The following is a 19,210-nucleotide window of genomic DNA, read 5'->3' as shown; positions in this document are numbered from 1 at the left end:
TCCATGAACCTTTGCAAACCAAAATTCAAAGCTATTCAGTCCTCATTCAGTGTTGTCCTAGTCCGCTGGATGACTGTGCATCCGGTTTCCATTACTGTTTTCTTTCAGAAGAATGTAGTGCTTTTAAGCTCCTTTGAAGTCCAGCTTTACTATAAGACTTAAAGAAAAGACCAAATCTTGGTCGTCGTTTCTTCTCTAAGTTTTGAAAGATTCCACCTGGTCTCTTAATGATGACTAAGAGTCCTTGCCTTGTTGTTGATGTACTTGCAGTTATTTTGATTTTGCACACCATGGACACACTTTGATCGTTACGCTCCAGTCCAGTCAAAACTGTAGGTACTACAGCAGCTATTATTGCCTGTGTCAATCAGCAGCCATTTCCAGGAACAATGTGCCAACACCCTTTCTGCACAGTTCAGGAAACCTTTCACTGACTGTAAACGGCTCATTCCTAATGACTTCCTGTATCCAGAATCCAGCCTTACTGTTTGGATTTCAATAATGTACCAATCTGAGGTGTTTCTGACTAAGTTTGAATGTTGTGTTCACTGGTGATAAGGGATCGGGGCTCTGAAATTTTCAGATGAAGCCCACATAGAGCACATTAGATGAAGCTTTTAGGGGGAGAAAATAAAATTCACTCATTATTAATTTTTACGCCGGTTTTGCTGGGTCTTAACCATTGGAGGCCTGAAAGGGTGACCATTGTGAGTAGCCCCACCCACTGATTACCAGCCATCTTTTATAGTCTTTTACATGAACATGTAGGCATGTGCAGCTGCTGTAAGTGAACAAACAAAATGCTGTACAGTTTAATTTTAAGTTAATTAAGTTTAGTTTTGACATGGTATACTCCAACCTAGTAAAGGGGAGGTACCCAATCAACAACAATATATATAAGATAAGTCTTTTTTATGAAATTATGTTGTTGTTTAAAAAAAACAAAACAAGCAGATTTTGAAAAGCTCTATTAGGTTGTCTAGTTTGGCCCTACATGTTTGTTTGTTTATTACCTTATATCTTAACATATATGTATTTAAACCTTTGATATTTTTAAACTTTGGAGCAGTTTAATAGAGATTTCTAAATATAAATATACATTTTTTCCTTTATCACTGGGAGATTTCAGAATCTACTACACACTTGCGTAAAAAATTGATGATTAATAAAGCACATCTTGTAAATTTGTTTGCCTTGTGGTAATTTTAAATAGTCTTCCGTGTCCCTTTCTTTAACTGGTTTCTTTTAGCTTCATGGAACTTTCCATGTTATCTGAATGTTTTCAGTAATTCTTAAGATTTGCCTGGCTACTGCTGCGAATAATGGATGGTCTTAAGTATTTGTTCCCAAAAAAGTTTTAGCTATAAAACTTAAATATTTCCAGATGTTTAATTTGGGGGTGCAAACACACATCTGTAACCTGGCAAGCAACAGAGACATATTAAAAGTGTTGTTCTGGATCAGTGTTCTTGCATAGAGTCTGCTCCATTTAAGTGTGAAAGATCACCTGTTGATCAAACCATTATATTCTGCTCTGCCTGATTTTAAATCTTGGTAATGTTTGGTAACAGTGTGAATGCAGATTGAATATTTAGCAATGACAAGAGTATTGGTAAACTAAAGAGACCATTTTTTTAATTCTGTTTTTGATTTTTTTCCGCCTGTTCAGTCCGAGTTTATATGGACTTTTCTTAATTAAAAAGCATCTTAAAAGGAGCTTCAACAGTTGAGCAGCGAATGAGTCATTCATCTGAAGTTTGCGTCACTGATTAATGTAATGATGCAGCAGATCAAAGCTGATGTTGACACAAATAAGGTATGCTTTTTCTCCTACTATTATCCTTACCAAGAGTTTAACTAGATTTGAAAAACCAAATTGGACAGTAAATCAGTTTGACTTAAGTCTAAATGATATGGCTCCTGTTGAAGTTCCACTCCAATCATCTTTTGATCTATTTTAAAAGTGTTAGCAGTGGTCTTTTCATTATGATGATAACATTTTTAGCCCAAATCTAAAAACCATTATTGTTTTCCAGGATATAGTTTCTGCAGAGCGACAGTAGATCATTAGTAATTCACCTCTGAATTGTTGGTGCAGAGTAGGCCTGCCCCTTGCCATCATTCATCTGTTTATATGCTATCTCGCTAGCTTAGAGCCACTCACAACCCCAACCTAACATGAGAGATGCAACAAAAATGGCGAGCAATATTGGAGCCATCTAGCCGTAAAGTTTTGAACCAGATACCAGCTTGAATGAAGAAAACAAAGACGTACATAGATCCGGTCATATATACAAGTGAACGCATCATAATGGAGCGAAGCAGGGAGTTTATGGCTTCCTGATATAGGTTCTACGTCACAGCTACAGGCTTTTTCCAACAGAAATCTTTTGTCTGCTCCTGATTCACATCAATATGGGTAGAGAAGTACTCAAAAATGCACTTTTCTGCTTCATTATCTCCCTTCATTGTGAGAAAAATGCAACAAGAACATGTTAAAAACACATTTTTCATCTGAGCGTGTCTTTAAGGTAAAAGAAGAACATTTCCTGGAACTAATCAATACCGAAATGGTTTCTTTTGGTAAAAAGTTCAACTTCATCAGTAGCCATTATAATCTTCAATTCAAAATAAAATCTGATCTGACACAAACTTACCAGAGTCGTGAACAAAGTGAAATTGTTTCTGTGGCTTTAGTTTCCATGATCCTCCCAGTAAGGGAAGGAAGGGGCTTGGGTTATTGTCCGCCCTCACTTACACCCACACCCTTTATGGTGCAGTAGGCCAAGCTAGGGTCTTGCTCTTTCACTGTCACTTTCCACAATGTGGCTGGGTTTGTGTTTTTCTATTCTTTTTTTATCTGCTAATGCAGTCAATAGTTGACGTGGGTTTGATGCATCATCACTATCACTACACACTGTAGGCAGACATTTGTTCGCTTGATTTCCATTGCTCTGGAAACTCTAGTGAGGTTTTTTTCTTTTTGGCAAAATTTGATCTAAACGGTAAAAAAAATGTTTTTTGTTTTGTAGATTAACAGGAACATTAATGCAGTTTAAATACACATCTGAATCTAATAACTTATTTCACTTTGAGTCGTATGAACCTTTTAAAACTGGTAGTACCCAGAACATTTAGTATTTATAAGGTCTAGGGGTGCCATTGTATGCATGTATTTGTGATTTTTAATATGCGGCAAACTAAATATAATTTTTTTGTCACTTGTAACATAATTACTTATTTTATTTATTGACAATTAATTTATGTTGCAGTGAATGCTTTTCTTTTAGAAGTGTCTGCTCATTAAGAACCAAGTGTATTATCTAGTAAATATTTTTTTGATAAATCTTATCTTATTCAATAATTTAGGTCTAAAATATCTATAACAAATATTAATAGTATAAAAGCACAGATTTTAAATGGTGTAAAAAACATTAATCACTAGAAGTGGTCTTTCTTGACCTAATTTCAATATGTTTTTTATTTTTCTGTCTAGAGAAAAACATATTGACATCATACATTAAGAAATAATAATAGAAAAATAATGATTTTGTTGGTAAGTGTAATTCAAAATAGATGTGCATCATTAATAATGCCTGGTCCCATGGAACAGAAGGGCTTTCAGCTTACAGTCTTTTTTATGTGGGAGTTTTGGGAGGGGCTACGGGATGTAGGGATTGGGGGGCTGTATAATACTTCCATGGTTTTGGCCGTCAGATTTTCAAGAAACTTCCTGGTGTGTCAGGATCAGTCAGGCCTAAGCCAGTCTTAATTAAAGGCTTGGGGCTGGGCAGAAGTTGAGGGCAAAAGGCATCCCTGTTGGGTAAAAGAATGGAGCGTCTGCCATTTCAACACTATGGGGAGCATCAGCTTTATAACTTAAAATTACTCTTTTAAAAAGTCTGACTATTTACTACTGATAAAAAGAAATGATTATTTATCTACAGATTTTATTCAAAGAAAAAACTAACACCAAGTTACAAATACTGTCATTTTAAGTAATATATTTACCTTATTAGGATGTGTCCAGTTTTGCCTGCATTAAAAAAAGCTAAACTGGTTATAGTGGTAAGATACAAAAATAAAACAGCATAATGGCCATTGACGCAAAGTTAGTACTTATGCAGTTTTTTTTTATTTTTATTTTTTTACTATTGAACTTTTCAAAGACAAAATACAAACTCCAACAGAGGAGAACCTATGCAGTTGTTCTGTAGTTATTCTGTCCAACCACTTGGGGGCACAGGCATCTTACAGGGAAGCTGTACAGGGTCTGGTGTGCTTATGTGTGTTTGGTGGGGTTGCAGAAAGGGAGATTAATTAAATGGACTGTGATCCAAAAGTGCCTATGCTCGCTCATGACACATCATGCCTCACAGATGTCCCCTTTTTACCATCCTGTTTTTCTTTTTTCATTAATTTAGTTTCAACAGAGATCCAATCGTAAGTCATGCAACACCTTAGTAAGTATGTTCTGGTCTTCCCAGTGGATTTTCCCACCAAACCTGTCCTTCAAATTTCCCTATAAATTGTAAAAAGATGTGCTCTGGTTTATTTTTGTCTAGGCCCGGATGGGCAATGAAGCGGCCAGAGATCCCAATAGTCATTAGTACTTTTTCAAGAAATTGTTTATGATGTGTTCACATTCAGTCGTTCGTGTGTTTGCGCATTTATTGTTTGCTCTCATAGACTTAACGGGTGCCAAATCATCTGATCCCTATTCCAGCCTTTGTTTGGCTTCCATTCAGTTTTGTCTCCCAGGACTTTCTCTAAAGATTATTCAAGACATTCTCTCAGGAGTTCTAACTGCTTAATTAAACAATTATAACTGGTTATTAAGCAGTTATAGCTGTTTAATTAATTGAACATGCTTTATGGGTGCATGTGTAATCTTCATGTACGTGATGCTGTATGTAAACTGAAGGTACTGCAGTTTTTAAAACGTGTTTTACTTTTTGGAATGATTGCTGGTAATCTGTCTCATTGCGAGTTATGTAATAGAGAGGAGAAGTGCAAACCACCTTGCAAGTCCTAATGCATTCTGACTCCACAGCGTCAGCTGGTCCCAGTTGTCCAGGAGGCTCAAGATGGCAACGCTGTTTAGCTGTCCTCATACTAGTATTTGCAGGCAGGCTAGAATATGTGTCTGCATGCTGCAGTGTTTTTAGATTAGGCTCAAATATGAGTCCATATGGTTCAATGGTGACATGTTTGATGCCCTCTGGCCACAGTCCAAACGTATGGAAGTATGAAATGGAAACTCTGTTTGTGTGTGAGTGTAGAAGGGAAAAAAAAAACTTGGAACCTTTGCCAACCTTATGTAGTTTTTCCTTTCAGGGTGTGTGTCCCAGTAGGCCTATTTGGGTTATCTGACTGGTGTGTGATCATGTGGCTATGGGGTCACAGTATACATCTTACTGCCAGAAGCATTGGGAGATGGATTTGTTGACCTATGAGGGTCTTATTTAGTGAAAGATGGTCCTGTGAATGATAGTTTTTTTTTCAGTTGGTTGGTTAGAAACCAACACACACTGATTTCTTTCTTTATGTGAATCATTTTTGGTGACAAAAATCATAGTAAAAGGTTCCCCAACTCTCCTTTGCCTCTATCCTCCCGTGCTCAGGATTTCTCAACCAAATTACCATCCATAAGAAGGAAAAAAGGTTTTTAGAGCATGCAGTTGAAATATCTACATAATAATAATGTAGCTGTTGTTAACATGAGTGCAGTTGTGCCGATGACAGATAGGCTCATACAAGGAGACTTACCTGGTTAGGCCTGTCCACCAGATGTTCCACCAGCCCTCCACACTGAATATTTGACTTGCTAATTTCAGGAGACTATTTGTTGTTATGTCCGCAAATCGGAACATTAACAAGTCCCTACTAATTTTTGTTTTGTTTTTTAGAATCGAGTTATTACATTTCATCACAAGTAGTTACAAATGTTGCTTTAAAAAAACATTTTAAACTGTATCCTTGCCAAAACCACAACTCTCATTTTGATTTCTATTTAAAGACCAGGCACCCAGGCTTTAAACGAACCAGACACAGATCGATGCATAAGTGCTCATTCTTGCTGCTCCACCTACTGATTTAGACTTCTTTGCCAGACATCCATGTCTGATTCTGGAAACAAAAGACAGCATAGATGTTCAGAGGCACAACCTGAGACATTTACTGTAATGTGGTGCCTCTTGTCAGGTTGAGAAGCAGGCCAGAGATATTTGCATGTAATAAATGAGAAATTCTCTCATGTCCAGCCCTGCTGGGGCCAAAGGTTTACAGTCACAGATGCAAAGTCCATCTGCCTCTGTTCTCCCCATCTCCTGCCTATTACTGTTCAGATACACTCTGCTTGGGTTGGGGTAAAGTGGGGTTTTGTCAAATACCTTTAAATATGGTATTTCTAATTAAGAATTAAAAGGTATATGTTGGAGTAGTTTGTCGAAGACTGAGAATGACCGCCACAGCTTCTTCAAGTGTGCTTTGCTTTGTAGTCTAGTATTGCAGGGTGGAGAGAGTTGAAGAGGTCAAGTGGCCCCCTATCCTTAGTAAATATGGACATGATGACAGCTGATGTGACAACAAATCTTGGCGAAAACAATGTTTTTTTCTTGCCAACGCTCTCTCTACCCCTTTCGCAACCAGCACAGACCCCTCACCCCTCAGCCCAGGGCTGTGATCCTGCATAGGCAGCATAATGAAGCCATATAAGCCTGTTATTTGCTGCTTTACGGCTTGTTTTATGAAGGTGAGTTGACAAGCAGCTCCCAGAATGGTTCCTGCCACTTTAACGGACAGCATTACCAAGAGAAAAGGAGTGGTGTAAAGGGAGGGCAGGGTAGGCTAGAGAATGTGCTGGGGCCTTTATGTTAGCTCTGCCAGGGCTTTGATGGGTAGAGGTCTGGCTGCAGGCTATCACGAGTAGATTTTACGTCTTCCACCTTTTGTTGGAGGGACATTATTGACGTTTGACCTATGTTACTATTCCCACCTCTTCTTCACTAATCAATTCACACATCGATCCATTAATCAGACCGGGTGATGGTCAGTGAAAGGGCGCATGGGTGTGTGTGAAGAATTGTGGGATAGGCCCCAGGCTACTTTAGAAGAGGCCTTAACCTGTGGAAGCCTGTTAAGAGCTTGTTTCAACAAGTCATTGATCTTTAAGAAATCCACTTTATTTGCCAAATAACATTTTGCTATATGTATATATTTCACATGTATTGATGTCAGCAGTTGAATTAAACTACAATTCAAATTAATTTGTCGTAACTTTATTTTATTTTTCACGTCATCCGATTGCATAGCTAAAACATTTCTATGAGTGCTTCAAAATAACTTTAAATTGAATCACAAATCTATTTATTATCCAAGGGTATTTAGTTCCTTAAAGAGAAAAAAATATTCTAGAAGAATTTTAATTGACAAAAAATTGAGTCCGACTGATGAAACCCGGCCCGAAAATCAGCGGCTTTATAAACACAAGGATGTATTTTACAAGGGAGCAAACATAGTTTTGTTCGTCAGACCGTTTCCATGGAGGCCCAGCCAGCAGCATAATTGTGCATTACCCACAAACAGAAACAGATCAGAACCTCAGACAGCCGATAGATCAAAACGGAAGCTGCGGGAGTGAAACCCACCATGTTTTGATTAGGTTTGGTTTGGTTTTTGGTTTGGTTTGTGCAGACTAAAGCCATCGCCCCAGTCTGTCTCTGTTGTTGCCAAGTTGTTTGCCAAAACAGCAGAGGACTTGGGGAAAGAAATTTAGAGAGTGAAAACCTGCGGGCTGTTTTGAAGCCCACCCGTCCCTCAATCTGACCGGGGTCCAGCCGACAGTCACTCAACTCTTGTGGGTTTAGGGAATTGAAAAGACACTTCTTGTGTGGATTTTTCAATTCTTCAACATGTCATTTGGCTGAGAGTGCTATTGTCGCCTGCCCCTTTTTTCCCTGCTCTTTCTGCTGAGACGAGTCGTGTCATCCCCTCGTGATCAGCACTTTTGTTGCCTTTGTTTTTGGCTCTACCTCAGAAGTCCATCTTGTCTTTTATGTCCCTGCCTTTCATGCATAAGGGAACAGTTGTGGCCTGTTGTGGGGCTGTTCCACTGCATTTCCACCAGTGGGGTTTCCTTTCATTCTCTTCAAAGTGACTACAATGGGGCTCTGAGGGCCTCAATGACCAATGCAGAGAGCACAATCCTACAGAGCCCGTTCATTTTGTTTTGCCAGAGTCAATAAAAATGCTAAGTTAAAAGCTAACCCCCTTGTGCCCTCCTTAAATTGAGCGACTTGGTTGACCTTTTTGACCTCCCCCTTTATTACGTTTTAATGATGAATTTATTGATCTGTTTTTCTAAATTGTTGTCTAACGTTTGGTATGCCACATTTACTGTTGGCTTTAACCATAGATCTGAATTAACCAAATGACAGTTGCGTCTACATAATTCTCTGAGGAGAGGAAATATGACATTGTTCTGTTTGTGACAGACGTCAACAGAGGGAGCTGAACAGGGTGTGATGGGATATCATTTTTAGATTTTTTCCACCCTGAGTCATTAAGATGTCTCCATACCTTTAAAAAGGAAGTGGGTTTGCCTAATTCCTGAAGGTGGGATTTCAGCGGCACATAAAGAGCATTGTGTGCTGAGAGAAAGCCAGCGCGTTTGAGGATTACAGGTACGCCGGCTTTGGTTGCGAGAGATAACTGCCGTGACTTTGTCCTCATTGTGTAGATTAAGGCATAAAAGCCAAACTAATTAGACTGAAAAGGGGACAGGGCATGGATGGAAGTTAAGAGTAAAGTGTTTAGTTGACTGCAATGTATATTCATTGGAAATGGCCGAATCAGAAAGATATAAATCCACTCTCCCACTCTCTTGGGTGAAGAAATTAAACCGCAGTTTGTTGCAACTGATGACTTTATTCTTTAAATGTCTATGACGTCACAAAGTCACCGGCAAAGCAACACAAAAATAAACAACTTAAATATAAAGTTTCAACGCGACAAATTACATTAACCAAAATGAAAACATGTATCTACCTGGTTGCATTCAACTCCTTACAGACCCAATCAGATGAAAATGGTGTTTTCGGTGTTTTAACGTGTTCTTGTGGTTTTCTTTCTCATGATGGAGGGCATGTATACAGAAAATTAAGCTTAAAATTCAATTTCTGAGTATTTCTTTATTCAAATCATTGTGAATCAGGAGCAAACAAAAAATGCAGTTGGACGTGATGTAGCAATGAGATGGGTCCTACAATCGGTGGGCCACAAGCTCCCGGCTCTGCTCCATTCCGATGCGTCCGCTTGTAGATGGCTACATCCATGTACGTCTTCGTTTTCCTCATCTGACCAAGGACATGGCTCAAAACTGTACGACTGAATAGCCCCAATATTGCTCGCCGTTTTAAACTATGTGCTTGAAAACGACACAGGTTTTTTGATTTTGTCTAAAAATGGCATAAATAAAAGATCACTTGGAATGCTTTTAAAGTACCAGTAGATCAAAAGATGATTGGATTGCACTTTAAAATAAGGTTAAGATTATGTAATATGAACAGTTTAGACTCACTAAAAGAACAAACTGCAGGTGAAACATCTGTGAGGTGTAACACAGATGTAAACATAGAAGTTATTTGACATTTATATCTTTTTCTTTTGTAATCTGAGCAAACTAGGATACTGAGGTAAGTAATCGTTTTTGTGACGGTTGTTTATAATCAGCAAAAGTGTAATATGTCTAATAGGTTATTCTCTTGGTTCCCCTGTTTTGATAAAAGGGAAGATAGCCTCCAGCTGATTTAATCTGGAGGGGAATGGTTTGCTCATACTGAGCTCCAACTTGCTGGAGGGCAAGCAGAAGAAGCAGGGGGCAAAGAAGTAGGAGAAAAGTGTTTGATTCTTTCCTTTCTCTGTCTTGGGTTTCTCTGGTTATTTTTCTAGCATGTCTTTGCCATCCACTTGTGTCTTCAGTCCTGAGGCATTGTAGAGAAAACAAACAAAAAAAAAAAAAGAAAAGAAGGGAGGGGGGGGTGACACATACACATTACCGCATCATGCTGAGAAGAGGTCTACGTGTGGCGAAGGCTTCAGTTCTCTTTTTTCCTTCTAAGAAACAAAGTGCCAGACAGGCAGGTATGTGAAACCAGGTAAATATTGATATGTTCTTGACCATTTTTATTTATTTTATTTCAGACAGGTTTCTGAAGACGAAGGGGGGGCTTGTTGATGTTTCACCAACATTGATTTCCTTCCTGCTCTTTATTTCATCTTTTATTTGTAGTAGATTTTTTATCTGGAATCTCAAGTAAACAGACCCCAGAATGTCATTTACATATTAAGAAGAAGCTGATTATTTTTTTGGGTGGAAACACAGATCTTTAATTTTGTGCATTTTAGACACAGCTTCTCCCTTCACCGCCACGCTGGAGGCAAATGTGGAAATCTACATATTGTTAGACAGGCTGTTATCAGGGCTTTTTTTTTTTTATTTAACATTTTTTAGCAGGTTTTGTGTTATTTACTTGTAATTCGAGTAGTGGGATGAATATTACTGTCTGAATTAGGCTGTTATGCTGCCATGTGGAGGCCAGTAGAGTTGCACAGAATGGAGACAAAATATCATGGTAATGAAGCAATTACCTGAAGCTTTCCAAAGCACACTGTTGATGGGCAGACCAGAAAGATCAGTGACTTTATACAATACTGTGTGACAAAATTTTCATTTACAAAGCTGTGGTGCAGACAAAGGTCACAACAACAGAAATAACTACATGCTTTTATTAAAGTCTCCATTGGGGGAGACAAAAAGTTGAACAACAGAGTGCATTTTCTGATGAACTCCTACCGCTCTGCAGAAACTATGTCCTAGAAAACGACATCTTTTTTATTTATGTAGCTTAAAAACATTAAAATCATAATTCAAAGAACACTAGGAACGCTTTTACAATAGATTAAAAGATCTGTGAGTGGGACTTTAAGCCAAAGTTGTTCAATGTTTTTTAATGTTTTTCTTTTTTCTTTATGTGTGTTAAAAGCATTTTATTCATATATCCTACTAGAATACATCTCAGTATTGGATAAGAGATCTTCAGCCAAGTTTCAGATCACATTTACCTCAAGGTTACTTTGATGTACAGAAAAGTTTGAGGTGGAGTCACTGACTGAAAGGTGCTTAGGTCACATGGGTGCAAAAAAAAATCCTGAAACATCTCTTCAACATGGCTTGCTGGTGGGTATGGGGTGTTTATTTGAAAAGGCAGTATTTTTTATTTTTTTTATCCTAGACACTACTTTTGTTCCACAGGTCTTATAGTTTTTAATATGCATTTATTTGTTTTTTCTGTACTTTAAAACATTTAAAATACATTTTTTTGGCATGTTCCCATGTCCATTTGGCATGTAAAACTATATTTTTTATACTAATAGTACTCAGTGTAATCTCACATTTATCATGTTTATTGAGACCGAGAATGTATTGCTTTTTTAGTTTATATGACGTTGCAAAAAAATTGCTGGTATTTTTGACCCAGGAACATTGGTAATGATAAATATGTGGGGAATAAATGTTTTGTTTAAATGCACTCAACTCCAAACAGTTGGGAAATGCTTCATAATCTGCAGGTTCACAACCTCAAGGGTGCGGACTGGGACTGGTCTGGGTCACTAGTGGTCTATTCAGACTCAAAAAGTCTATTGGTCAGGACAGATTCTTTATAAATTGGTCTGGATTGAGCCTTAAACCTTGTGCTTGGTCTGTATTCAGACAGCCTTCAATCAGACAGGACAAGTTGTTCCCATGTACCAAGCCACTCTGCATAAAATCCGTCAACTGTCTCTAATGTTTTAGGACACTACTAACAAAGTTGCACACGGTGGATTCATGTTTACAATATATTTAGAAAATACCAGTTTTGTATGATTTCTATTTGGTTGTAAATAAATATCTACCCTACCGCAAAAGTCAGACAAAGCTGAAGTTGGTGACCAGCTTTTTAGCTTTTGCTCTGACGATTAAGAACAACCCTAAGGGAAATTCACATTTTTATGGGTTTCTTGTATACAAAGAAAATTTAAACAAGCTGCAGATATTTTACAGAAGGTAAAGATTCAATAAAACAAAGTTCCTGATTTGTGGAAACTTGTGAGAGGGACATAAAGTGTGAAAGAGAAAATTTTCCAAAAAGCAAAGTTAAAGTAAGAAGGCCCCCGTTAAAAACAAAAAAAAACTTTATCAAAGAAAAAACTTCCCTGTGTTTAGGATAAATAAACAATGGGTCAAGATTTTATTTAAAAACATTATGATTATTCTTTTTGCTCTGAAAGATAATCCTGTGTAATCCTAAATTGAGTTATTTCAGTACTTGACCTTATTGTCAGGAACTAGACTCCAATGGTGTTTAATGAAAAAAAAACTGTAATTTTGCTTTTAATTATTTATTCTTATCAATCCTATGTAAAATATCTACATGTACGTTCAAATTGTCTTTTTTACACTAGACTTCATATAGTACCATTTTAAAGTAACAAATATATTTCCCCTTAACTTAAGTGCAAAAGTTAACTTAAGAGGACTTTAACTTCTTCATACCTGGTGTACACATGTGTGGACATCACATTTTGGGTTATATTACCACATTAGTTAATTCTGGGGTCCTGTGACTAAGTATGTATGTAGAGGGTTGGCTTAGATATTAGCTTGGGTCTTAAGAGGACAAGGGAAGACAGAACTAAGAAAAACTAGCAACCAACTCTGACCTCATACAGGCTGGTCCTTGAAAATATTGTCTGACATTAAACTTAGACATGGTCCAATAATGCTTGGGGTCCACTGGTAAAACCCCTAATATCATTGGTGTTTACATTGGTTCTCTAGACCAGTGTTTTTCAACCAGTATGGCGCGGCACACTAGTGTGCCATGGGAGATGGTCAGGTGTGCCGTGGAAAATTGCCCTCATTGACTGATCTAAAAACATTTTCCATCTCCAGGATATCAGCTCTGTGTTCATCCAAACAGGTCCTGATAAAACACTGAGTAGTTAGGAATATGAAAGATCGTAAAATACTTTTTTCTTTGTGTTTATTTGATTCTATTAAAGACATTTTGATAAGAATGACAGTCTTCTTCTTTCTCTTTCGGCTTTTCCCATCAGGGGTCGCCACAGCGAATCATCCTTTTCCACCTCACTCTATCATGAACATCTTCTACCCTAACGTTAGCCAACTTCATGTCCTCTGTTAAGACATCCATATATCTCTTCTTTGGCCGTCCTCTTGCCCTCCGGCCAGGCAGCTCCATCTCCAACATCCTTCTACCAATATATCCACTATCCCTCCTCTGAACATGTCCAAACCATCTCAGTCTGGCTTCTCTGACTTTGTCGCTAACACAGGCAACATGAGCCGTCCCTCTGATGTACTCGTTCCTTAGATAAGAATGACAGTACCGCGATTTAGACGTAGCTTCAGACGTTTTCGGAAAAGTCCCGCCCCTTTAACTGTCTCCACCAATCATTCTTGAAGGCTTAATCATATGTCATCAGTATGACCAATCAGAACTGGTTAAAGTATTCATTTCCTTGTTCTGATTCTGCTCATAAAGTCTCTCAGTTCTAACAAAAATACCAGCTAAAGCTCGTCTTTAGCGGTGTAGCTTTCCACAGAATCCGGTGTCAGACCATGCAACAAGTGAACAAAACAATGAAGCTCAGAGACGCGAGTCTATCTGGCGTTCGGCGGCTGTTTGCTCTACATCTCCCATGAGGCATTGGGTTAAAGTGACAGTCTCTCAGCGCACAATAAGTCTTCCTTTAACGTCTTGAAACCACAACGAACACACATCAAACAGTTTTCAAATCTTCTAACTTAATTTTTATTACATCTTTTAGAAAAAACAGCTGCAACTTCTAGCTTTTTCTGCCACAATTATCACAAAAATGCATGTGAGATTGTGGAGGGGCTGTGGATCAATACAGACTACGAGTTTCTCCTTTTTTTAAGTTTTTGATGCCGGTGTGCCGTGGGATTTCTATCAAGGTTAAAGTGTGCCGTGGCTCAAAAAAGGTTGTGAAAAACACTGCTCTAGACCAACAGCCTTAGAGTTCTTTGACCCATTTGTCCAGCTATGAAAAAAATTGCCCTCAAACTTGATGCTCATTTGTTAGTGACTTCATTAACTTATTGTGTACCAGCATAAAATAGACAGAAGCTAAGAATTTGATAAATACACAGTCAAGATGTGCACAGTTCAAAGAATAAGCACTGAAAAATGTGAAACACATTTGTCCCACTGAACACAGATTCAGTTCTATCCCAGAAAATGTGGACACTTTGGTCACAAGAAACCATTTTACAAAAGATGTGGGGAAAAAGGCAAAGAGAGATAGATGACTGAGGACTGACTGAACCCAGAGATTTGGGTTTTTCCCAGATGCTAACAACTCTATAGGTAGCTCCTCTAGGAGCTCCAGACCTTCAGGGCTTCTTTTCTGTTTTCATTCACACATTTGGTAGGATTGCTGAAGTGACTAAATAGACAACCAGCAGTTGGTATACAAGTCAAAATTGTGTTGTATTTTCTCTTTCTCATAGTCAACAACATATAAATAAGTATAACCTCTCCTAATTCTAATGTTTTCCCATGTCAGGACCTTAACCATAAAGAAAAAAAAGCTGAGTTCTTTCTTCCGATACTCACTGCTTTTTCCTCTCTAAATAAACTTTTCATGATTAAGTAACAAGGTCCACAAAGTAGATAGATTGTTGGCGATTTGCACTCTCCACACCTTCTTCCTGTACCTCCTGTTTACACTTCATATTTCAGTGGTGTCTATTACTACTAACGGAGTATGTTAGATTGATAGTGCATTTTGTGGAACTAATACCAATTTTGGCATGGCTGTACTCCAAAATGGTGACCACACACTTAATTGTTACAAAAATATTCAATGTCTGTTTACCACAGTCTCAACAATAGGAGCTCTTCATGCACAAAATGCAGTCTTTAAACTTGAGGGGTACCTACAGTATACTATTTTATATGTATATGTATAAATATATATATATATATATATATATATATATATATATATATATATATATATATATATATATATATATATATATATATATATATGTATGTGTGTATATATATACACACATACATATCAATATATATACACATATATATATATATATATATATATATATATATATATATATATATATATATATATATGTGTATATATATTGATATGTATGTGTGTATATATATATATATATATATATATATATATATATATATATATATATATTATGTATAAATATATTTATATATATCATTTTTTTTACATATATTTCAAAATCTTGGATTTTCTCATGGCTAACGTTCTTTTCTGAAAGAGGGGATGCTAAGGTACAGCCATGCCAAATTTGGTGCTTGTACCACAAAAAGCACTACTATTTTAATAACCGGCTCCCTTATCTGCATTCCTTCCAACTCATTTTGCGCAGATGTGGCTAAACTTCTCGCAGTCTAAAGCCTCTTTGACTGGCAGCACTAAAGTGATTGATGTGTTCTGAGTTGGCTTTAACTGCCTGCTACCACTGCAACATCCCATTGTAGATCAGACCCCATTGAGACTGGAGGGCATGTGGGATCGTTGACAGGATTAAGTAGCTCTTAAAGTCACTAAAGCTTCATTTAAGAGCAGAAAATAAAAATAAGCCAATCCATTTAAGATGAAGGTATAATTGTATTGCTTTTTCTTTTATTGTTCGTACTTGTATCCAGATCCAAACTTATTGTGTCTGTCAACATGTTGATTTAAATTTAGAACTATTATTATGACTAATACTGTAGAAATGTCTCTTTCCTGAATTATATTATCTCTTAGGGGTGTAATGATTCATTTTAACAACAATTAAATTAATATTATTATTAGTGGCCACATGTCTTTGCTTATTTAAAGTGTTTCCACATATTGAACTGTAATGATGGCTTTATTGTTTTTTGCTGCCATCCTGTGTGTTGTTAGCTGTAATGGCACTTGGTCATTTTTAGGTTATAGCTAAATAAACCTACATTGCCTCAATCCAAATGGTATTTTCCAATATCGATTTATCATTTATTCGGGTTATAATTGATTTATTTCATTTCAAAACAATTTTATAATGATATCAGTTGATTTGATTAACAACTTGCCTCAGGCAGATCCCTCTGCTTAGAAAATATAAATAAAACATTGATTCATCAAATAAGTTGATTAATTTTTACACCCCTACTATCTCTACAGTTATAACAATTGATATTGGTTTAATCTGAAAGTTATTTTCACTTTTGTCAAGACAGCTACTTTATTCAAATTTCTCTTTAGCCTGTTTGACATGTGTTCCACGCATAAACATGACAATAGTTATCTTTTTTTTTATTTAAATAGCAAAAGTGGGCATAGCCTTTGGCCGCAGTCAATTACTTTCTACGCTCCTTTGATATTCAGTCAGGTCGAAGGACAAGTGTGTGAGTGGATGAACCAAAGTATAGGTCGGCATATAATCTGGACATTGGTGAACAGCTGAAGGGCAACGTGGATCCTTCAAATTTTTTTAAACACTCCCTCTTTACCTCAAAAGTTGGAAGCTGGGTGAAATTCAGAATGACTATAACAGATGCTTTAGATATTATGACTAACTCAACATCATCAGCAGCCTGAGAAACATGCATCAAAGACAAGTAAATGTGCATCCCTATCGCCCTTGCCAAGTTTTGTGTATATTTATGCAGTGGTAGAAGAGCTCGCAGATGTCTATATGCCACTGTACGCTTATGTCTGTATATATTTGTGCTGACAGGGAGAGCGGCTGGCTCCTGCCTGCAGTCTGGCAGATGTATACGGAAACATGGCACCATCACCATCACCTTGCAGGCTCCTCTCTGGGCTACATCCCCCGTAGGGCAGTTCTCTACTGCCCTGGCAATGATGAGCGAAAATTGAAGAAACTGCCCACGCTGGATGTCGATTGTGCTGTGTTGGACTGTGAAGATGGTGTGGCTCTCACTAAAAAGGTAAAGAAATGCTCCGCTATAAACACAAAACAGCAAAGCACTCTGAAAGAATAGTTTCGTGGGGATATTTTTAGCCTCTTTCAACTAGGCAGGTGCTTCCCCTTAGCCAATTAAAAGAAAATTACCAAAGGAGGATTTTTTTTAAAAAAGGCACGTTTTACTCCATTATGACTGCAGAAAGCCAGTGTTACCTCCCCCACCATCAGTCATATAAACCAAGGTGACTGTCCCACTGGGTGAACAGTGGGAAAGCACCAGATGCAGCAGGTTAAAAAGGATTCTCCTTCTGCCCACTCAGCCCATTGGCTCAGCTGAACCGCCCATGAAATTGTGATTGGAGTGTGGGATAAAGAAAGGGCTTGGGCAGAAAGTTAACCAACAAAGGTTTTTAAGTCATGATAATAAAGATGATTGATATAGCTGGAGGCTGTTCCTGTAGCAGACAAAGACAATGATGGCCCGCGTGACTGACAGGCTACAACTCTGACCCTCCAATGGCGTCGGTGGATGTCAGAGCTTCCGTCTTTATTGTGGTAAACGGTTGAAGAATGGAGCACATTAGGGACCATTAACCTAATTCAATTGGTGGAGTCATGTCATTTTACACCATTCTAGTTATTTATCAAAACAACACAGATAAAGTTTTATAATAGTCTGGTTTTCCAGGAAGTTCCTGTATCTTAAATGTGACATTTTTTCAACCTTTCTTAAAAGGCTGTCTCTGCAGTTAGCTGCTGGGTTAAACCTGTCACCCTGGTATAGCTTGCTGACTCTGAGGGGGAAAATTACATTAGCAACAGGGTACTTCAGTTCCTTTAAAATGCAAAATGATGTACCTCAGCGGGATTAAAACACTTTGCTCCAGTAATGCACATCAAAATACCAACAAGAACTTTTAGAAAACAGCTTAGTTTATCTTCATCATAAATCCCAGCACTTTATTCTTTTTCACATTTTTCCTACCTCAGCACTGCATCACACAAAGTAATCAATGGCATTATGACAAGAATCGTGCTTTAACTGAGTAGTTTCAAGCTCAGTGTGTACGGTTCTTTCAAGCTATTATGTGTTGCTGTTGCCATGCTGTGTAAAAGAAAAAAATATTAATTTGCCCAATAACAAAATTCCTCTTCCCCGCTGAGACCTTTTCTTCACTTCTCAAGTTATAGGTGTCTTTCTTCTCTCTGGTAATCAGAAATCCAGGAAGGCTGTGATTGAACTTTCTTTAAGGATAATGCCTCTTTGCTGTTGGATGATCGTTGTCATGTGTTAAGTTGAAGTACTGCTGGATTTGTTGTGAAAGTTTCATTTTTGTTTTAAAACCCTGGGGTGTTATCTTTTTTTTTACTTTCAGTGTTTGATGAATCAACAAAACGGTGTTTGTTGACATAAAATATTTATCTGGGAGGGTTTTTGTCGAGAGGCAGAAGAATCCCTCCCTCTCTTTGAGCGAGGAAATCAAACTGCAATCACACCTAAAATACCTAAGGTTTAAATAAAAGGGGTTTTAATATCATCTATAAGTCAAAATACCATGTTCTTTTTGTGTGTAAACTTGATGTCACTTTTTATTTTATTTTAAGAGGAAGTTCAAAGAAATCGATTCAATTCAATTTTATTTGTATAGCCCAAATTCACAACAACAGTCGTCTCGATGCGCTTCGTATCGGTAATTGAAAAAGTGAAACATTAACTCAAAAGTATCATGAATACATAGAATTCAATAGGAAAATACTACATTGAACTAACAAACTGACTAAACTAAACTGGCATCCATGCCCTTAGACCAGGGGTCGGGAACCTTTTTGGCCAAGAGAGCCATAAACGCCACATATTTTGAAATGTAATTTCGAAAGAGCCATACAATAATGTAGTGTCCCTTTCCCACACGGAGGCACGGAGACTTAACCTCTTTTAAGGTTCTTTATTCTGGTTACTGCAGACCGCGACAAACGCCGTACAAATACTTCAGCAACTCCTTAATCTCTCCCGCTGAGACAAGAGCGCTTCTCCCAACTTTATATTCCCCCCCTCCTGCTCAGCCCTCCCATTTCCCTTATTTGGCCCATGGCTGAACACCATTGGTCCAAACTACCTAATTACAGGCTGAGCGACAGAACTGAGAGCCAATCAGATGC

General features: G+C 37.7%; 1 protein-coding gene across 1 annotated transcript in view; it reads left to right on the top strand.

Moving 5' to 3' along the window:
- The window catches only part of clybl (citrate lyase beta like), a 63,822-nt gene that overhangs the window by 13,166 nt on the left and 31,446 nt on the right, over positions 1-19,210 (top strand). Inside the window, exon 2 of the mRNA XM_004081449.5 lies at positions 16,859-17,072. Coding sequence (XP_004081497.2) covers positions 16,859-17,072 — 214 coding nt within the window. The remainder of the gene's footprint in view (positions 1-16,858; positions 17,073-19,210) is intronic.

Source organism: Oryzias latipes, chromosome 21 (genome assembly GCF_053564925.1).
Source record: "Oryzias latipes strain Hd-rR chromosome 21, Olatipes_Hd-rR_3.1".
In the NCBI taxonomy this organism is placed as follows: domain Eukaryota; kingdom Metazoa; phylum Chordata; class Actinopteri; order Beloniformes; family Adrianichthyidae; genus Oryzias; species Oryzias latipes.
Note: the sequence above shows the minus strand (reverse complement) of the source record. Positions and strands in the feature narration are given on the sequence as shown.